Source organism: Leptonychotes weddellii, chromosome 10, assembly GCF_054177405.1.
Source record: "Leptonychotes weddellii isolate Sample4059 chromosome 10, ASM5417740v2, whole genome shotgun sequence".
Classification (NCBI taxonomy): domain Eukaryota; kingdom Metazoa; phylum Chordata; class Mammalia; order Carnivora; family Phocidae; genus Leptonychotes; species Leptonychotes weddellii.
Window position 1 is genome coordinate 90,836,342 of NC_138378.1, and position 18,005 is coordinate 90,854,346.

The 18,005-nt window shown below is 41.4% G+C and overlaps 1 protein-coding gene across 4 annotated transcripts in view; it reads right to left on the reverse strand.

Moving 5' to 3' along the window:
* The window catches only part of ACOXL (acyl-CoA oxidase like), a 346,122-nt gene that overhangs the window by 297,916 nt on the left and 30,201 nt on the right, over positions 1-18,005 (reverse strand). For 3 of the 4 annotated variants that reach the window (XM_081796794.1, XM_081796796.1, XM_081796795.1), the window contains exons 2-3: positions 11,860-11,956; positions 1,279-1,362 (exon numbers count right to left, since the gene is read on the reverse strand). In XM_081796794.1, the coding sequence (XP_081652920.1) occupies positions 1,279-1,362; positions 11,860-11,956 (181 nt within the window). Of the gene's footprint in view, positions 1-1,278; positions 1,363-3,242; positions 3,311-11,859; positions 11,957-18,005 lie in introns of those variants that run through there. The other variant, XM_081796797.1, reaches the window with a different exon arrangement.

Genomic DNA, 18,005 nt, shown 5'->3' on the forward strand with positions numbered 1-18,005 from the left:
ATTTGGATGCAGGGACTATTTTGGGGCACCGTGGTATCCAGGGAGAGAAAGGAGAGCATATGCAGGCCTACACAAATGGCCCTCCACTGGGGACTTAGGGTACCATGAGGAGCCATGGCCATCACACCTGCTGGACTATTCTGTTCACCATTCCTGATGTGCTGGGACACACAAAGCAAGTCCACAGTGCAATGCCATTTTATACCCATATGAACAGCAAAAATGAAGAAGGCTAAGAACTCCAAGTGTTGTAGCATATTCACACAAAGGAATATGAGAAATGAATGAACTTCCATCCATATATCATTCTCAAAATGGTGAAATTGTAGAGAATAGATTAGTGGTAGCCTAAAGAAAAAGAATGAGGTGGGGATTGGTTGCAACTGCAAATGGGTAGCACTGTAAGTTTCTTTGTGGTGATGAAACAGCATGAATCCATATATAGGACCAAACTGCATAGAACTACACACACACACACACACACACACACACACACAGAGGGGTATATGTAAAAGCTAGTGAAATCTGAAGCAGGTCTATAGTCTAGTACTATAATAGAACAGTACTGTAGCAGTGGTGATTTACTGCTTTTACATTGCATTACAGCTGTATAAGATGTCACTACAGAGGGAAACTGGGTGAAGAGTTCATATAACTCTACGTATTATTCTTGTAACTTCCTGTGAGCATTATTATTTCAGAATAAAAATACTTAAAAAAACAAGTACAAAGGCGTGGCATGCCACAATACAGATTGATCTTGATGATCATATTTAAGTGAAGAAAGTAAACCATGAATCATTATGAGACTTTTTCTAAAAATTAGAACAAATGAAAATAATTGCTTGACAGTACAGTACAACTAAACAAAAAGAAAAGCCAAGAACAAACAAGCACGAGGTTGAATATAATGGTTAAAGAGGAAATCAGGGGGATGGGTTATAAGGTGTACCATTTTACAAACATCTGTTCCAGTAAACAGACTGATACCTGTGGGGTTCTACTTTGTGCTCCTTGTCGTTCAAAACTAAGTAGCAGGGGCGCCTGGGTGGCTCAGTTGGTTAAGCGACTGCCTTCGGCTCAGGTCATGATCCTGGAGTCCCTGGATCGAGTCCCGCATCGGGCTTCCTGCTCGGCAGGGAGTCTGCTTCTCCCTCTGACCCTCCCCTCTCTCATGTGCTCTCTCTCATTCTCTCTCTCTCAAATAAATAAATAAAATCTTAAAAAAAAAAAACTAAGTAGCAGCTCGTGAAGGGCGGGGTGCCCAGAGCCTCTCACCTTTACTCCTGTGGCCATGTCCGCTATGGAGAGGACTTCTCCTATGACCAGGCTTCGACTGACAAAATTCTTTGTTTTCTCTGCCTGAAAACATGACAGACCCCATGTTAAGGTTTCCTTATGGTTTTAAAATTAAATTAACATTTTAATTTAACTTAACATCTTTATAATAAACGTATGTTACTTTATTAATAAAACTCCACCGCAACTTAAAAGCAATTTTTAAATTATAAATACGCCCATGACGCTACTGAAATAAACGTTTTCATCCAGGTTTTTAACGTGGCCTTCCAGTCTCTGACCACCTAAGAGGAGAGCCGACTTCATCCCCACGGAGGGCAGGCTGCTGACAGACTCCCCTGGGGCCTTGTGCTTCCTTAACCCAGTTTGTCCCTCGAGGCTCCCCGGAGCCCAACACCCTCCACGCTTCTGCCTAGCAACGGCGGGTTCTCCCTAGCAACGACGGTTCTGCGTAGCAACGCGGGCCTGCAGCGTCTCCACGTGGGGTGGACCAATGCTCCCACCAACAGGGGACGCCTGGCTCCAGTCCCCGCGACAACCTTGGTGGGAAGACAGAGGATCCGGAAGGTTTGGGAACATTGTGTATACAGGAAAAGCAATATTCTTCATTTTCCTTTCTAGCCGTAGACTATCTCAGGGCTTGGATATACTAAACACCATGAGGTCCCAGTCCCCCTTCACTGCCCTCCTCTCTGTCGCTGTATACAACAGCCACAAATCCCAAAGCTACGCGAGCATACTCTTCACCAGCGAGAAATGAGACAGGGCAAAAACGCTGAGCCTATTTTATTTTTATTTTATTTTTTTTAAGATTTTATTTATTTATTTGACAGAGAGATAGAGAACACAAGTAGGCAGAGAAGCAGGCAGAGGGAGAGGGAGAAGCAGGCTCCCAGAATCCTGGGATCATGACCTGAGCCGACGGCAGCCGCTTAACCGACTGAGCCACCCAGGGGCCAAGGCTATTTTATTTTTAAAAGTCAGAGGCAGGCGGCATTTCCTTAGAAGGTGGTGGGCCCCTGAGTGTGCAGATTGCAATTATCCACTGTTGGAATTAATGTTAGTCTTCCTTATTCCCCAGTCTCTTCTGAGACCCAGCCAACAAAGCTGGTGCTTGTTACCCTTGTGTACGTGTGTGTACGTGTGTGGTGTGTGCACACGTGTGTGTGTGTGCACGCATGCGTGCCTGTGTGGACCTGTGCCTGAAAACTGCCCTACTGGCATCAGGATGGTAACCAACCTTCCTAGGGTGACTCTCAGTTTCCACAATGGCTTAAGCTCTTTCCCCAAAACACACTAGGTTTTCTCCTCCCGTAGGTTTTTACAATGTTTCTTTCAAGCATTATTAATTTTATCAAACAGCAGGCTGTCAAGATTTATGACTTTTATGGCGGCCCCAACCCAATGCATCTTGTATTGGTTATTTCTTAAAATAACTCCAGCTTGAGCATGAACCATTGCATGGCTCCAGCTTCAAATCCTAACTGGAGAGGTAGTTATCAGCAAATAATTAAAAAAAAAACAAAACTGTAGTGGATATTTGCAGACTTTTTCAGAGGGCCCATGTATCCTCTATCCTGTGGATCCTCACAACCCTCCATGAGAGGCTAAGCAAGAAAGGAAGTACAGACCCCATGTAACAGAAAAGTCTAGACTCGGGAGGTCAGAAGACTTGTACAACAAGGATCCCCTAGTAAGTGGAAAGGCAAGGCCAGAAACAAGATCTTCAGATTCCTCATATGGACATCTTGCCCCCACCCCTCACTCTGAAGCTTATAGAAGCCCCAGGACCCTGGGTGGCCCAGACTTTATTGTCAGTGCACCCTTATTTTGTACCACCAGCCTTGTCCCCAGAGGACACCTGACATCAACACATCCCAGTGCCCAAGTGATCTTCCTGAGAGTCACCCCATCCTACATCATTACAACAAACCCTTCCTTACCTTAAACCACCTGCTCTATTGTGGCCAAACCTAAACCATCAGGAGTAAGTAAATCCCTCAGAATCCCCAACTGGTCGTAGTTTTCTTCATATTTCATTCCCTCCATTTATACTGTTGATGCAAGAGCATGCCTTTGTCATTAATGCTGTCCAGCTGTGGTCATTTTTACTCACCAGTTTGAAATAAATTCAATCACATTTGCTAAAGAATCAACCCCAAACTTAGCCATCTTAGTGCATTATGAATTATTTATGATGATTATTTTCCTTGCCCAATCTCTGCACAAGTCAGCAATCTTTGCTATTAGATCTGATGGGCAATGCCAATATGAGTTTGCCATTAATCCTCTGATGGTGATTTCAGCATTCATTTGGACTGGTTTATTTTAAGAAGTCAAGCAAAATTTCCAGAACTAAGACTAGGCTTAATTTGATTGACTGCCTTACTGGCATGTATTTTTAATATCTTCTCCACACAAATTCTCTTTTTTTCAATTCTTTCATTTCTGATTCATTAAATGTTCTTAATTAAAGAATGTCTAATATCGACAAGTTTCCCCTCTCATTCAACTGACAACATAGTAAATTGTCTGTACTGATAATGATCAATAAAGAATCAACATGTGTTTTTGACATACATTTTTGCAGTATTTCTACATATCAATAGCTGCCTTCATTTAGACTTGATATATTCAAACCAAACTCAATTCCCATGTCAGAATGTTAGTTTGTATTAATTTTAAATGATAATGATTCCATAAACGTATGGAGAATATGCTTAAGCTTATATTTTATCCTAAATTACACCCCATGCTATTTACATTTCTGCATGATAGATTGTCTCAAACAGAAGAAAGGTAGTTTTCCCTAAAATACGCCCCCCCCATTTCTTTAGAGAGCACTCCATGTATCAGACCTTTGTGTTGCAATATTCTGTGTTAAATCAAGTTCTACAAAAATGTGCATTTTTGGTTTTATAAGCCCGGAGAGTCTCCACAAGTCATATATTCTTCTTCAACTAAAATCATCTTGACTCAACACAGCTTGAGCCGTCTTTTCTCTGATATTAAAAGACCCCCACCACCTCCTTTGCAACCCATCTGCAGCCCCAGCCAAGGGTACTGGACAGAAAGAGTTTCCTGATCTTAGTTCTCTATTATCAGTTCCCAAACTGGCATGTTTCCTGCTTCTACCTTCTGGTTTCAGTTTTCTATTTTGGTTATGTTTTCTCAGTCTTAATTGAATACATGTCCTTTGTTATAATTAACCTTGAATTGTTTTAGAAAAAGAAGGGGCAGCGTAAAATATATAAATAAAATAAATAAATTGGCTTCAGGGACCAGTCATACGGGGCCAGCCTGAATGAGACTCTTGCCTACTATGCTAACCAGTCCTTGACCCTCCCTTGAAAAGAGATCCCAAGTCAATTCATACATCTCCCACCACCACCTTGTGCCTAGACTATCATAACAGCCTCCCAGCTGGCCTCCCTGCCTCTACTCTGCCCCAAACATCAGACACTATGGTCTTTCTTATTATTATTAAGGTAAAACATATAGTGAAATGCACAGAGCTTAAGCACATGAGTTCTGATCAGTTATCTACCTGTGTAACCATCATGCCAATTAAGATTATAGAATGTTCCCATCTCCTCCAGAAAGTGTCCTCAAGCCCCTTTTCAGAGTCCCCACCCCTACAGGCAACCACTGTTCCCATATTATCATCATCCATTAACTTTGCCTGTTCTTTAATATACATAAATTGAATCACACAGAATGTACCTTTTTGTGTCTGCCTTCTTTCATGTAAATAAGGCATCTCTGTTGATTTGTGTGTCTCAGTAGTTTTCCATCTATGAATATTCCACAGTTTGTCCAATCTCCTACTGATGAGCATTTGTGTTCTTTCCAGTCTGGGGTTATTATGAGTAAAGCTGATATACACATTCATGTAAAAGTTTTTTTGTGGACATATGTTTCCATTTCTCTTCTGTAAATTCCCAGGGGTGCAATTGCTGGGTTAAAGGGTAGGTTTGTGTTTAATATTGTAAGGAACCACCAAATAGTTTTTCAAATGGCTAGATCATTTTACACTACTATCAACAATATAGAAGACTTCTGGTTTCTCCGCATCCTTGTCAGTCCTGTGCATCTACTCCATTTTTAGCTATTCTAGAGGGAGTGTTATGGTTTAAATATGCATCTCTCAGATGACTAAAGGTACTGAGCACATCTGTCTATGCTTATTGGCCATATACACTTCTATGAATTGTCTGTTCAGGTCCTTTGCCCATTTTTTAGATTGGGTTGTTTGTCCTTTTATCATTGAGCTCTAGGAATTCTTTATATATTCAGGGTACAAATTCTTCATACCTCAACACAATTTTTTTCAGATAACTGCACTGCAGATACTTTTTCCTAGTTTGTGGATTGCCCTTTTATTCTCTTAACAATGTATTTTGATGAAAAACAGTTTTTGATTTTGATAAAGACCAATTTATCAGTTTTTTCTTTGACATGTTTAGCATTTTGGGGGTCTTCTCTAAGAAACCTCTGCCCATCCTAGAGTCAGAAGGACATTCCCCTTTGTTCTTCTACAAACTTTATAATTTTAGAACTTATGTTTAGGTATATAATACCTCTCAAATTATTCTTGTGTGTAGTATGAGATAGGGATCAAGGTTAACTTTTTTCTATATATTTATCTACTTGTTCCAGAACCATTCATTGAAAAGACTTTTCTTTTCCCATTGAGTTGCCTTGGCAACATTGTTAAAAAATCAATTGACCATATATGTATGGGTTTATTTCAGGACTCTCCACAATGTCCCATCCATCTATTTGTCTGTCCTTATGCCAATACCACATAATCTTGAGTAGCTTTATAAGTCTTGAAATCAAGTAGTGAAAGTCCTCCAAATATGTCCTTTTTCAGAATTGCTTTAACAATTCCAGGTCTTGTGCATTTCCATATATGTGTTTTTGAATCAACCTGTAAATTTTGATCAAGGCACGATGATATTTTAAAAATAAACATCATGCTGTGCTTCCCCTTCTCCTCCCCCACCCCACCACCATTGTGAAAACTCCCCAATGACTACAGTTACTTTTGCAAGAAAATCCAAACTTCTAACCATGGCCTCCACACCTATCTTTTCTTACTCTCTGCCGGTTCCTTATTCTCTGCTGATCCTCTGCTGGGGCCACATAGTAGGGCACCTGAGCAGAGTGCTGGGAGAAGTCTGTAACAAAGGCTAGATGTAGCCATTGTACTTCTGGTCTCCCCAGGGGCCTTGACCATGCCAGGAAAGCCCAATATCAGGAACAATGAAAGGTGACATTCCCATGGCTCTGTCTAAGGATATTTTTCTCCCTTTACAACATCAGTGTAGTATTCTGACAGTTTGGGATTTTCCAAATTCTTGCCTTAAATTTAATACCTCTTCTCTTGGCAGCTCATGCTTCCTACCAAATTCCTAGGTACTTTGGAAATTTTTTTGATTACTAGTGTAATCACATAACTTATCAATATTGACAGCATGTAATGATGAATGTATCATATTGATGAACAGCTTATTGCATGAGCTTACTTTTAGGTTAATGGAAAGTGTATTATTTTACATTAATTTTAATGTAAAAGGGTTTTCTACATATAAGATCATGTTATCTGTGAAGAGAGACAGTTTTACTTCTTCTCCAATTTACCATGTTTGATTATTTAAGTGTTTCCAATCATTTTATTATTCACCATGTTTGATTTTTATCGGCAGCATCGACAACCATCTGATGTACCATAAATTTACTTGTTCATTATTTTATTGTCTGCTCCCTCCCAGACTATAAGCTCCATAAAAACAGGTATGTTTTGCCTGCTTTGTTCACTGCCTCTTGAACAATGCCTGGCTCATCATAGGTGTTCAATAAATGGTTGTAAAATGAATGAATCGCCTCACCTGGCACGTAGAAGGGACTTAGCAAATTATAGCAAGTAATAATTATTGTTATTTTTAACCTAATATTTCACTGTAAGAATAATAACTAAGCCTCAAAATAAGAAGTTTTCATTAAACCAAATTGTTTACAGTGCAGTAAATAAAGAACACCAGGATTCCGGCTACCCTAGAGTCCATCCCTGCATGGATCCCAACTCACTCCCTGGCATGCTCTTTCAAGTATTTCCTGTGGCCATCAGCTGCCAATCTACACAGAGGAACTTCTGTAAACAGGCCACTCGGTCCTGTCATCTCTGCTCAAATCCTCCACGGCATCCCTTATGGCCAGGGCTGGTCTGGCCAGACTGCTGGCCAAGTGGCCAGGGTCCAAGTCCATAGAGCTGGAGCCGGGACAGGGACTCCTGCCAAAGGCAGCACACAAGACTGAGAGCCAGGGGCAGCCTGTCACAACCCACTAGGAAAAGCCTGGGTTCCAGTACAAACAGAAGCCAGAGGGCCAAGGGCAGAGCCAAGGCTAGGGTGTTAAAGCCAAGAGCTCAAAGTAGGTCAGGAACCAGTACTGGGATGGGGCGGGGGAGGTGTACTTGGTCATGGTCTGCAGGACCAATCAGGGCTGGCACTGGTTTGTGTGGGCAGCAGAGCAGGCCTGGGTGAGATGGGCTGGTGTAAAGGGCTAGTGGCAGAGGAGACATCCTCACCTTCTTGGCATATTCTCTACTGAGCTCCTTCTCCACAACACACCCGTGGCTTCCATGTATCTTCCTGGGAAAGGCTGCTCCTTTTTTTAGGCGTTAATTAGGAATGCAACCATTCTCCCCATTCCCAAATGCCTTCTAAGGTGAGCTGACCTCAGAATCTTATTCCATTTTAGATATGATCACCCACCTGGTATTTCTTTAAATACAAAAACAAAAACCATCCCAAACTGAGACTAAATTCTGACTGAAATAATAATTATAGTATAATAAATATAATATAAATGGAAAGCCATAGTATAATAAATATAAATATAAGTCTCCTGCCAGTTCCCTTTCAAGCTGATCTGAGAGTGGACTTTCTGAGAAAACAGTGGATGATTTAGATCAGTGGTTCTCAAATTTTATGGTCTCTGGACCTGCTTACATTCTTAAAAATTATCAGAGATTCCAAAGAGCTTTTGTTAATTTACCACACTAGAAATTAAAACTGAGAATTTTTTAAATTTTATGTTAAAAATAACAATACTATACTGATTACATGTAAATAACATAATTCTTATGGAAAATAACCATAATTTCCAAACCCCCAAAAAAATCAGTGAGAAGAATGACATTGTTTTACATTTTACAAATTATTGTAGCATTTGGCTTAATGAAAGACAGCTAGACTCTCACATCTGCTTCCGCACTCCATCTGTTACCATATGTTATTTTGGTTGAAGCTTATGATGAAAATCTGGTGTCATGCACACATAGCTGGATACCTACTTTTCAGGTAGTACCTGAATGGGTCTTGGGTACCCCCAGGGATCCTCAGACCATACCTTGAGAACCACTGGTTTAGATAATAATGATGCTGCCATGCCCAGCACTGCTGTGGATCATGGGGATGAGGACAAGCAGAATTCAGAGTGAGAGAGAAGATGATGGGGGGGGGGCGGTGAGGGTCAGTCATAGAATGGGTGCTTCATTATTCAAATATCTGCCCCCACTCCTCAGTCCTGTTGGCCAGGAACAGCCTGATCCCAAATGTCTTCCTCCTGGGGAAAGCAAATGTTGGGATGGAGCATTCCTATAAGTCAGCCCAGAACCATGATTGCCAGAGACCAAATGCTGAATGGGAACAATTCAGGGTAGACAGTACAGAATACCAGGAAAGAAGGATAGTGGAGAGCAGTATTCAAGCCAAGACAGGACACACACTGGATCACCTGGGAAATTTAAATACTGATTTGATTGGCCTGAGCCAAAGCCCAATAGCAGGAGTTTGGAAAATTCTCCAGGGAATTTCAGTGTGCAGCCAAGGGCAAGAACCACCAGATTGAAGCAGACTCAGCAGGACCAGCTGGGTTTAAATCTGTGTTCCACTAGTTATATATACAATTTACTAGCTGTATAGCCCCGGGCCAATTACTGGTCTTCAATTTACCCATCTGTAAATGGGAATACCATTCTGGATGTTGTGGATATTAAATGAGATCATCCATTAGCGCTGTGACTGGCCTAAGATAGGTACTCTGTAAGTCTGAGCTGTTATCATTGGTTATGGTGATTTGGGTGCAGGGGATCAGCCTCTGTCAGCTCCAGTCTCAGCGCTGCCATAGAGTAGATCTCCCACCTGGGTCCTCTGTCTCCCCATCTCTGGAAATACAGGGAGTCAGTGACTTCCCCCACCCCCCTGCAGGATTTCCGCAAGGGAAGGAGAGGACAGTTGGCTGAAGGGCACAAATGTGATATCACTGGAAACAGGTGCAGAAAAAGTCCGCGAGATGCAATGATGTTATTCACACTGTGTGTGCACACACACGTGTGTATACTCTATAGTCAGACTCAGATATTTTTTTCCTTTTGAAATTGTTAGAACATCTCAAATCTATTGCAGATGGCAGAGTGGAACTATTTTAATGGCTTATTCTTGGCCCGTGGACTGTCCATAGAGACCTGGAACGAATGAGGCTCACTCCTCATTTATCCTCGAGAACATCATCATTACACATTACACAGAGTGTTCTGCCTTGGAGTTCATTGGATCATCCACAAAAGCTAACAGCAACACGAAATGGGGGCCAGGGAAGGATGGAAAGACCTGGAACGCTCTCTGAGCAGGCAGTACAGCCATGACTCAATATTTTTATTAAGAGGCAGAATGAATCATGTAACACTTCTTCTAGAATTACTGGATGTGGATAGCCTCTCCAGCTGTTTACAGGGTGGAATTTGAGAGCCTTCAAACACAGATGTGCTGCTGAGTTTCACGACATCCACCCGAAGAGATGAGCCGGCCACACTGACGACCGACTCATTTAATTTCCTTCAGGTTCATTGGCTTTTGTGAATTCACACAGAGAGAAGCGCCAGATAGGCTGAAGTAACTTGCAGAAATGAACTGGAGGGATTGTCTAGGGCCAATCCTGTGGCTGCTGCAGGAACTATACCTAATCACCCAAGACGGGGTCACCCGGGCTGCCTAAGACCACGAAGGGAGCCACAAATATAGGAAGATAATTGGATCCAGGGACCAACAGCTTCATCAGGAGCAAGATTACACAGGCTAATCCTTCAGACTCAGGGGGATAAGCAGCAATTAGTAAACTTCACTAAAGGATCAACCCTCATCCGGGTCTTGAATATTGACACTAAGTTAAGCCATGGGACATACTGAACTGATTAAGACCAGGAGACTGACCACATGTCAAGATTTCACCTTCCAACCAGCCCCATGCCAGATGTACTGGAGGCCAGACTCTCATAAAGTGGCTGAAACCAAAGAGGGTTGGGGTCTTTTGAGGGTTTTTTTTTTTTCTTTATTGGTTGTATTCACAGCTCAAAATGTTTGTTCCATTGAGAGGTGGTTTACTGGCTTGAAATCCACTTTGTCAAACTGCTCGATATGAAATGATTTTTCAGGCTTGGCAAGTACCCTTCCCTACATGATGTGGGTGTTTTCCTTCCTTCCTCTCCATCTAAGTATGCCCTTGTCACCTTGGAGGTGGCCGCAGTACTTCAACAGGAGGGACCAGAGCTCTGCCTTTTGACAAGAAGATGCTGAGGTCTGTCCTTGCCTCCTTCGGACAGCCAACCAAAGGAGGGGTGACAGGGTAGAGATCTATTCTTGAACATGGACCTCAGGCCCCCCACTGGCTCTGATCTACATTCCACAGAGAACTAAGCCTTCAGTGGCCCCCTGAATGGGGAAGACCCCCACCACCTCAGTCCTCAGACTACCCCTCCACAAACTGCACTGGGCAAGAAGAGGGCTGGGCTCCACTCCTCAGCCATCTACAAGCTGAAGCTTCTCCCCAGTTCAAGCCCCTCTCCTAGGGCTCTCACCAGGAATTCTGTTTTGTTTCATTGTGTTTAATGTAAAGTGTTCAGTTTAAGGAAGCCATTAAGCTGAATGAAATGGAAATCGATTTAAATGTGGCTAAAATATATAGCTCCTAATGTTCACATCATGAAGGAGTTCTCTAATCACATATTCTTTCTCTCCTTCTTTCTTTTTAATGAGGCTAAACTGACTAAAATAATTTAACTGAGTTTAGAATGGCAGTGTTCAGACAAACAAGACTCCTACATTTTAGACACGTCTAAATGCTTTAAAAGCCTATAAAATTAGTTCATTACATTTCTCAGATATTTGAATTTTATGCCCCAAATTATATTTGTTTTGTGAACACGTATAGCATTACTTCTACTGATTCCCCTATCGCCTAGCCTGTGATCTTGGGAGACGTGAATGTGTGGGCCAAGGGAAGAAGATCAATTAGGTTATCGGGGAGTGGGGCAGAAAAAGGGGCTGAAGAAGGCATTCTCCCATACTGATGACAGTTTTCCCTGGGACAAAATAAACATGCTCCCACAAGTCACAAAAACAAACAAAACAAAAATAAAATCTTTTTCTTTCTCTCTCTGTCTCTCTCTCTCACTTACTCATACACACATCACAGCAAAGTAACATTTAAACTTACCTGTTCCTGAATCGCACGTTTTAACAGAGGTAGCCCCATGATAAACTTCACTCTCTGAAAGGTCAAAGCTCTCATTTCATCCAGACTTAAATCATACCTGCGAAGAACAAATACAAAATGGGTGTTAAAACATTGATTTGGTGACTCTGAGTAGAGCCTTTGGACCAAGGTATCTGATAGAACAGACAGCTTTGTTAGTGTCTTTACAGCTCTTGTTTGATACTGTGTGTCAAAGAAGGCTTACTTTGTGTGTAACGCAGACCCTGTGTTCAATACAGTGGGGTCAAAATGGAAGGAAAGAAGGAAGGGATTTCCTAACAGGGTGACCTTAAAACAGAACTCCAACATCCCCTCTGCAGGGACAAAAGATTTTCATGTTTCTGAGATGACTCAAGAACAGCATTTGGGAAGATGGGAGAGAAGGACTGATCTGTGTGGTACAAGGGGTGGACTGTAGTGGCCACGAGGAGTGTCACCTAGATTTTCCCTCAAGAGAACCCACCAACAACCTCCAGCTGCCATACCTTGGAATTAATTGTGGCACTCACCCCAGGTGACTTTCTTCTAGGGCTGCTCCCAGCTGGTGATTGAGTAGGGCAAGCTTCTCAATTAGGGCCATTACTGCCCAGTAGGCAACTTATACCAGGAGACCCAGCACCCCCCCGCCAAACTGGCCCACTGAGGCTTTCTTAATACCCCACTGTGCCCTTTCTGCTCTCTCATTTCACAGAGTCAGACATGCCTACACACATTCCGAAGCTTCTCCCCCCTCCCCCAGTTCCTTCCCATCATCCTTCACAGATTCAAGTGCTCCACTCCCTCCCACCCCATAAGCCATTTGCTCATCTAGTTCCATCCTGGTGTCTGTTTCTCAATGAACTTAAACTGACACAGGAGGGGAGTTTACATTCTGCCACTTAAAATGCTTAAATGCAAAGCATAGCCTGAGCCTGGAAGAAACCTCGCCCAGGTTTGATACCTGGCTCTGTCACTAACTGTGTGACCAACATCAAGTGACCTGGCCTCCCAGTACCTCTGTCCTCTAGATGGGACTGATAATTGCACATAACTCAGAGGATTGTCACCTCAAGTGCTTATCCCAGTGCTTGCGTGTATATAGTAAGTGCTCAATATTATTAATCTGCCTTCATACGCTTCTTCACCCCTCCTCCTCCTCCTCAAGGGCAGGAACTGTGTTAGATCCATATTTACAGTCTCAGCACCAACCCAAGGCCTGGCCACAGTACACCACATTAAATGATGGTTGAACTTAAATTTCTTTGTTTCCTATAGTTTCATGACTAGATCCTGGAGACTGTGTTCTCAGGTATATCCGATAAAGCATGCCAACCACACATACTATTCCTATGTAAAGTTCATTCCCAACAAGAAATACAAACTGCATGGGTGTAGGGTCCAAGTCTTGAACTGTGTAGCCCCTCAGGACCAGCACAGTGTCTCACATTTAAACATTTTTCCTAAATAACCTGCTGGCCAATTGCCCCAGACCAAACAAGAACCAATTAGACCATCTTGGCTTTCTCTCATCCATTCAGTTGGTAGGTAACAAAAATCCAAGGGGACCCACCATTCATCATGAAATGTAAAAAAAAAAAAAAAAAAAAAAAAGTCCACCCCCAATCCCCCAAAAAAGAAAGGACACAGAAACCCCCTAACAGAAGAATCTTGCCTTTTTTTTTTTTTTTTGAGTCAGCTAGTAGACCTGATCTCAGAGCAACTAGTGGGGATTTCAGCATAAGCATTACTGCATAAAATCAGCATTTTTCCTAAGGAGAACAGAAAATAAACATTCTGGAGTGCCTGGGTGGCTCAGTCATTAAGCGTCTGCCTTTGGCTCAGGTCATGATCCCAGGGTCCTGGGATCAAACCCCACATTGGGCTCCCTGCTCAGCAGAGAGTCTGCTTCTCCCTCTCCCTCTGTGTGCTCTCTCTCTTTCTCTCTCAAATAAATAAATAAGTCTTTTTTTAAAAAAAAAGAAAGAACATAAACATTCTATTGTCAATGAAAGTAGGAGTCAGGAAAACTCTCCAGATACTAACATAGAAGTAAAACGTGTCTGAGTTGATGCAGGATTTGAGCAGGAGGAAGTGGCGAGTAATACAACGCAAGTAACCACAGAATGAGATCTCACACAGCACAAGGGCCAAATGGTGGCAACTCTCAAAAAATGCAGGTAAAAATTCACTTTCTAAATAAATGTAAGCTGTACACATTGAGAGGTAAAACTTGTAGTTCTGATCTAGAAAAGCAAGCAGGTAAGAAGGCTCGCTGGCCCCTGAGCTAAGTTCAGGGTCAGGGCAACATGCAGTCACACAGACAGGCCACGTTTGAAAGAAGCAGTCTATCTCTGTGGCAGCAGGGAAGGGAAAAGTTCCTATGTTGTGAAAAGGGACTATCCTGGACCCCTATCTCAGCTTCTCCTGCTCCCCAACCCTGAAACCTCTTAGAAAAGCCAGACCAGAAATCATTCAATTATATTCAAATCATCCAATTATAAGTAATAAAAAGATACTAGCATAGAATTGATACAGTGATCTTATAAGAAAAATGGAGAAAAAGAGCAAGCCACTGGCAACTGGCAATGTGGGTGTGCAGTAGGGTTCTGAGCATCAGTGAGTGCAGGAGGTCTTCAGAGCATACAGGGTGCTGGGGAGCTTGCAAAATGTGGGCTCAGCTGAAGTCTAGCCTTAGCCTGATTCAGTGGGACACCCTGGAGTATAAATGGCACCATGGAGTGGTCTCATCCTGTCCTTCAGTCATGGGCAGAAAGCATAACCTCAGCCATTTCCTGGGAAGGTAACTCCCATACATCAAGGACAATTCCAAGGAAGTTCAGCTGTGATTTGATACTAGTCAACACCGACACCAGCTAGGAGATGAGTGTACAGGTTTGGTAGAGGAATCAGGGTAGGGTATTAACATTAATTGCTAAGCAGCTAACTAAAGCTAGAAAAAAAAAGAAAGAAGAAAAAAATAAATTATTGCAAGAAAAGTAGAAAATCAAAACAGAAAAAGTATAAGTAATAAATCTAAAATCTGGCTCTGAAAAAAATCACAAGAAGTGGTTGTTCAACATTGCTCTGGTGGTATTAGCCAATGCAATTCGACAAGGGAAAGTAATTAAGGAAATTGAAATTGGAAAGAAACAGGGAGAACTACATACAGATGATCCATGTGTTTCATTGATTGTATTAATGGCCCCTATGCTAGACCTCCCCTGATCCCTGCCCTTTGACCCTACAATTCTCATAAAGAGGCAGAGTATACTTCCCCACCACTTGAATCTGAGCTTGGCCACATGATTTGCTTTGGTCATTAAGATACTGGTAGATTTGAGGAAAGCAAAGGCTTAGAAAAGTGCTTATACATTTCCCTTCCTCTCTTACTCCTCTGCAATCCCACAGACATATGCTTGAGCTAATCTAAGAACATGCCTAGGCTAGTTTGCCATGTGGACAGAAGGTATAAAGTAAGAGACATGTGAGGAGAGCCCAGTTGTCTCAGCCAAGGCCATCCTAGATCAGCCTACCTCCAGGCAAGGCCCACACTGGAAGAGCCTGGTCAAGATCAAAACTGCCTATCCAACCCACAGCTGACTTCATGAATGAGCCAAGGTCAGAAGAACCTCTCAGCCCCCACAAACTCATGATCAATAATAAATGTGTATTGTTTTTGAACCACTATGTTTTGCATCATAGCTAATTGATACAATATGACTATGTACCTGGAACCCTCAAGACCACCAACTAAAATTACTGCAAACAAGAACAGCTTGGCAAGAAACACAGGTAATCAAAGTCAGTAGCTTTCATATGGTTATATAAACAGTTTGAAAATACATGGAAAAAAAGATTCCACTTGCCAAAGTTATAAAACAAAAGAAAAATATACTTAAGAATAAATTTTTAGATGTACTTATATGAATAAAACTGTAAAACACTCCCGAAGAACACACGAAAAGACTTGAACAAAAGAAATATGTACTGTGTGGGGGTTTTTTTAAGATTTTATTTATTTGAGAGAGAAAGAGAGAGAATGGGGGAGAGGGGCAGCAGAAAAGAGAGAAGCAGACTCCTTGCTGAGCAGGGGAATCAAGAGACATTTCACACTACAAAACCAGACAGTAAAGCCTATGGGGATGCCATGAAGTGTGTTATACAGACAAGATTCTAAAACATAAGTTATTAGCTATTTCCTTCACATTTCCATTCCAGTAACTTTTCAATAGAATGGTTGTTATTCATCTACTTTAAAATTTTAATTCACATCTATTCTCATATTAAATTAAGCTTCCTGCTCATACTGATACCAAGCACCTCATAGGAGTCAAGTTTGAGTAATGATTTTATGTTAATCTGTGCAGAAAAAAGAAGACAGACTGCAAGATCAGGTGAGGACAGTGAATGCACAGATAATACACACACTGGCCAAGAACTGAGAAATTATTAAAAACTATAACATAAACAGAACTCAAGAAAACTGGGTTACTAATAAATAGTTCTCAACTATTAATACCCAAGTTAAAGAAATTCTGTATTCAAAATAGAAAAATGTGGATCAAGAGACATTAAAAAACATTTTCCAATAGAGACAAGTTGAGACATTTTAATTAGAGGTCTATCCCATTCCCCAGCCCACCCTCACTCCCAAAATGCACTACCAGAGATGAGTTTAATGTTACATGGGCAGAAATAGCACAACACTGCAAACATCTTAAAGATGAGTGATTGAGTGAAGTACGGTCTAGCCATACAGTGAGATTATTACATAAAAAGGAAAATCTGTCTATACGCCTATATAAGGAAATTGCCAAGATGTTTTAAATGAAAAGAAGCAAGGTGCAAACAACTGAATATATTACTTTTACTGCTGTACTATATGTTAAAAAGGGGGGTGGGGAAGAAGACTACATATTTGCTTGCCTATATGTTGTTGCTATTTTTTTATTCTCTTCAGGGAAACACCAGAAACTACTAACAGTGTTTACCTTTTGTGTATGTGGGCGGAAGAGGGGGAAACTTGGCAAATGGGAAATAATACTCTATCTTTTTATGTGTTCCGACTTTTGGATCATATTAAAAGACCTTTTAAAAAAAGACATTAAACAAAATTTTTTTTTAGATATTTTCAATTGTACACTTAAAATGACCACTAGATGGCAATTGTTCTTCACTTGAATGGCAGCCACCAAGTACTCCTGCAACAAAGAAATTAAAGCTGGATAAAGTCTTAGAACCTACCTGAAAGCTTGAGCACCTGATTATCTTAATAAGAATGTGTAAATTCTTAATACCTTTCAATAAAAAAGTAACGATCTCTGCAATGGAAAAAGATCAGGATTTTAGGAACACCCCCCCACACAAGCTCTCCAAACCCCTACACAGCATGAATATCTGCGTGTTTTCTGTCTTCAGATATCATCCTCCACATTTAACAATTTTAATAGGCCACCTCAGATGTCATTTATATAACAATGGGGTATAAATCATAAACAATAATGCCTTTTTGTATTTTAACATATGTAATTTCTCTGTCTTCTTGAATCTGTAAGATATGAAGATATGGTAAATATTCTCTATACCTCAGATTGCAGACAGAGGCCCTGTGAATTAAGAGCCTTGGCCAGATCCTGGGTGGATGGTGTTAATGTCAAGATTAGGAGCTGGGGGACACCTTGAGGACAGTTGTGGGGGCCCAATTCTTCCCCTAGCAGCTCTGCCATCATCTGACTTATCTTTTAGTGTCCTGTGTAGAATTTAGCTTGAAAACAAAAACAAAAACAAAATGGTGCCATTACTAAGAACAAGCTTGAAAACCTCTGAGCTAGAATATGCCACAAGCAAGAACTGAAACAAAAGATACTAATTTCATCTTCCCTGAGAGAGGTGTGGGGTGTAGACATCCAACATGAGTAAGACACCTGTCTGGGAAGCTTCATATGTGGAATTAAAACCAAACTACAAGGTACTAACTTAAAAAAAAAAATCTAATGGTAAACACCTACTAGAATGTCTAAAAGAAATAATACTGACAATATCACGTGTTAAGGAGGATGCCGAGCAGCAGCTGGATCCCTCCTTTGCTGGTGGTGGGAATAAAAAATGGTACAGCCACTTGGGAAGAG